The 3,692-nt window shown below is 47.9% G+C and overlaps 1 protein-coding gene across 1 annotated transcript; it reads right to left on the bottom strand.

The window, feature by feature from the left end:
- Positions 1-675: 675 nt before the first annotated feature.
- Positions 676-1,043, bottom strand: LOC142429675 (small integral membrane protein 15-like). The gene has a single exon (XM_075534700.1). The coding sequence runs from the start codon at positions 895-897 to the stop codon at positions 676-678; it is 222 nt and encodes a 73-aa protein (XP_075390815.1). The 5' UTR covers positions 898-1,043.
- Between the last annotated feature and the right edge of the window lie 2,649 nt (positions 1,044-3,692).

Raw genomic sequence — 3,692 nt, 5'->3', positions numbered from 1 at the left:
GAGAATCGCCTGGCGCGCCGTCACCAGACTCCTCTGCACAAGCTCCTCTGCCCAACAGTCAGAGCGAGCTACTAGAACAGCGGTGCTCAACCTTCCGCGTGCCACAACCCTGTGATACAGTTCCTCATGTGGTAGGGACCCCAAGCATACAATGATTTTCGTTGCTACTTCATCACTGTCATTTTGCTCCTGTATGAATCCCCATGTAAATATCTGATATTCAGGATGTATTTTTTAGAAGATATGATTGAGTGTATTTTATCTTTCTTAAACCAAAACATGCTTTTTGCCCTAGAGAGGACAATTTTCATTCTTACAATCACAATTTCCCTTGTCCAAAGCAGGGCTCTTGCATTCAAGCCATTATTTGAATAGTTCATCATCAAAATGTTTTTGAGGTGTTTTCATTTAAGTACATATGCTGGAAAACTGCCAACTATCAAGAATTTTGTTAACAATAAATGCAAATTTGTAGTAACTGCCAACCGACACCAACAACCTTCTAGACTCAAGATGAAATGTGAATTCAGTATTGAGGAAGGGGTTCTTCAACCTGGTCAGATCCTGTCTGCTAAATAACACTGTCATAAAACCTAAAGAGGAGACCTTAGTGGGGCCTTCCAACATGGCGGCATTTCCCAATTGATTGCTCTCTGACTGCAGAGCCCCTTTGCTTCAATCCTTTTTCGGTCGTTTGGCTTTTGCAATATTTTCTTGACGTTTTTGCTTCTTCTGCTCCTTTTTCCTGGCTTCGATCATCTTGGCCAATTTCCAGGACAGCACAGCACTTGCGAGGAACAGTGGCGTGAGGGCCAGAATCACTGTGGTCAGGAAGCCATAGGGGTCCTTTGCGGCCCACTCCACCACGTACTCAGCCCAGGCCTTGATGTCAAGCATCCCTGTAGTGGTCTTATGCTTAAGGTGTGATCTCAAACTTTGTCCTGGAATTATCAATGAGCAAATCACAATTTCAGGTGACCCTTCGTTTTCCCCGTCTTCTTCTGTTCTGCCATACACTTCTGGGAGAAGGCTTACATTCTCGTGCCCAGCCTCAGACACGTGCCCAGCCCCAGGCGCACACCCGCGCCCCACTCCAATGATGTATTTTCATTGTTAGAAATTGAACATCATTAAAGCACAGTGATTAGTCACAAAACAATATGTCATTATAGATTGTGAAATAGTTACGTGTTTTCTGATGGTCTTAGGCAACCCCTGGGAAAGGGTCATTCGACCCCCAAAGGGGTCTCAACCCACAGGTTGAGAACCGCTGTTCTAGAAGCTTCTTGTAAGTTCCCATTGCCAATAACAAGGCTCTTGGGGAAACCTCCCAGCCTTCTCTCCTGGGTTCCACAGGCAGAGAATGTCCCTGCTCTTGCCGCCTCGAGATGGGCAGTATTTTCTGAACACTGTGTTTCCGTTTTGCACTGGGCACTGCAAGTCAGGCAGCCTGTACAGCCTCCCACCGAGCTCCGCACACCCTCTCAGGTTCTCTCCTGGGAGGCTACGCACATGCTGTTCCCTCTGGGTGGAATGTTCTCTGAAGGCCCTCTCCACCCCCACCCACCCTTTACTAACTAAACTCGTACGTATGTGTTGGGTCTTAGCTGAATTGTCACTTCCTCCAGGAAGCCTTCCTCAGAACATTCCCAAACCCATGACAACAGGCTCTGACGGAATCTTGCCCCTCTCCACACAGCTCTGCCCACAGCTGGAACCCCGCACACATATGACAACTGTCTGTCTGTCTGTCTCCCCTGCTGGTTCTAGTTGCCAAAGAACTGGCTCTGTACTCATCTTGGTAGCCCCATGCCCAGTGCAGTGGAAGGCCATACAGGGAGTACCCACCCCCACTCCCACCCAAAAAACACCCTACACTGGGCATAGCTTTCATAGTATGGATTTTTCCCTGCTAGATGACTGGCATTGCCTGGGAAGGTTCTCACTGGTCACAGTGAATTTTTTCATAAAAGCACTTTCACTCGAACCTCATTTTTTGTGATGTTCAATTTAAGAGAACAGCATGCAGCTGTGAAATTTTGTTTTCTGCTAGAGAAAAATGCCACAGAAACTGCTGTGACGTTGAACACAGCTTACAAAGACAACGCTGTGGCAAAAACTCAAGTTTATGAGTAGTTTTCTCATTTCAAAAAAGGGGAAATGTTGATAGATGCTAAACCTCGTTCTAGATGTTCATTCCAATAGGTCAGACTGTTAATCAGGCTTTCTAGTTAGAGGTTCTGAAAAGATTGCGTAACCGTGTGCAACAAAAAAGGCCTGATTTGTGGCAGACAGGACTGGTTTTGCCACCACGACAATGCACCTGCTCACACAGCCATCTCAGTGCTCCAGTTTTGGCAAAAAAACAGCATGCCTCTCTTGCCTCACACACCTGACTCACCTGACCTCACTCTGTGCAACTTCTTTTTGTTTCTGTGAATGAAGAAGGACATGAAAAAACAGTGATATGACGACATAGAAGAGGTGAAGAAAAAAAGGAGGGCAGCATTCTCAGTAATCCAAACAAATGGATTTGAAAAATGTTTCCAAGAATAGAATCACAGTTTTGACAAACAAATTAAGTGCAATGAAGAGTACTTTGAGATGATAAGTTTGTTTTGTAATAAAACTTAAATACGTAGCTTTTTTTTTAACTCCAGCTTTATTTGGGTACCCCCACCTATAACAGAATCTCTATAAACAGCATGGAATGGATGGGGCCAAGAAACCAGAGAATGCAGGAGAGAGTCGTGGTGGGCACAGATTTTTTTAGCAAACCACCTGGCTCCACATCTGCTTCTCCTCCTGCTGTGTGACCTCAGGCCACCTCCCAAGCCTCTCTGTGGTTCAGTTTTCTAATCAGGAAGAGGAATACAATGGGAAGCTAACTCACAGGTCCCTGGTGAGCTTTGGATGCAGGGAACGAGGGGTCCTACCATACAGCCAGAACCTCAGGCCCCAGCCCTACAATTGCAGGCACACTAGTGTGCACCCCAAGGAGTCCTAGTGCTCAGCTGCTAACTCCAGTCCACCCAGCAACGCCTCAGAACACAGACCTGGCAATCTGCTCCCATAAAGTTAAAAATACACACCCACTGCCCTTGACTTGATTCCGACTCCTGGCTGCCCTTCATAACGTCTCTGTCCTTGTCAATGTTGATGGGACCAGAGAGCTTGATCTTTCCATTTAGGAGAGGCTGGTGGGTTTGAACAATCAACTGTGTGGTTCACAGCCCAATGAGGACAACCTAGAACAGACCTATGGGGCAATTCGACTCTGTCTGAAGGGTGTCTTTCTGAGTCACTCCACAGACCCCAGCCAGCAACAGCAGTGAGGGCCCAGTGTCCTAGGTCTCCGTGGAACAACCCCACCTAGCAGGAGCTGCTGTCCCCAGCATGGCACAGCGAGCCAGTGTCCACCCGTGATAAGCCACCCTCCACCCACATCTGAGAAAGGAGAGGCGGTGGCAAGGCCATTCAAGTTCTCGTTGCACATCACAGTATTGTGTGGTCATGAACAACTCTCTCAGCCTCCCCGTGTCTCAGTTTCCTTCTCTGTCACACAGGGACAGTGACGGGGCACTGTCTCCGAGGATCGCTGGGAGTGAGAGGGCCCTTGGCACTGGACATGGTCTGTGGTGATCGCTCTGTGCTGGGGTGGCCGCAGGCAAGGGGTCGTGCACAGCCACCTC

The sequence above is a fragment of the Tenrec ecaudatus genome, chromosome 16 (genome assembly GCF_050624435.1).
Source record: "Tenrec ecaudatus isolate mTenEca1 chromosome 16, mTenEca1.hap1, whole genome shotgun sequence".
Taxonomy (NCBI): Eukaryota; Metazoa; Chordata; class Mammalia; order Afrosoricida; family Tenrecidae; genus Tenrec; species Tenrec ecaudatus.
This window is presented reverse-complemented; position numbering and strand designations above follow the sequence as displayed.

What these genes read in the sequence shown, in the direction of transcription:
- LOC142429675 (XM_075534700.1), bottom strand. Translation starts at nt 897, where the DNA reads ATGCTTGACATCAAGGCCTGGGCTGAGTACGTGGTGGAGTGGGCCGCA.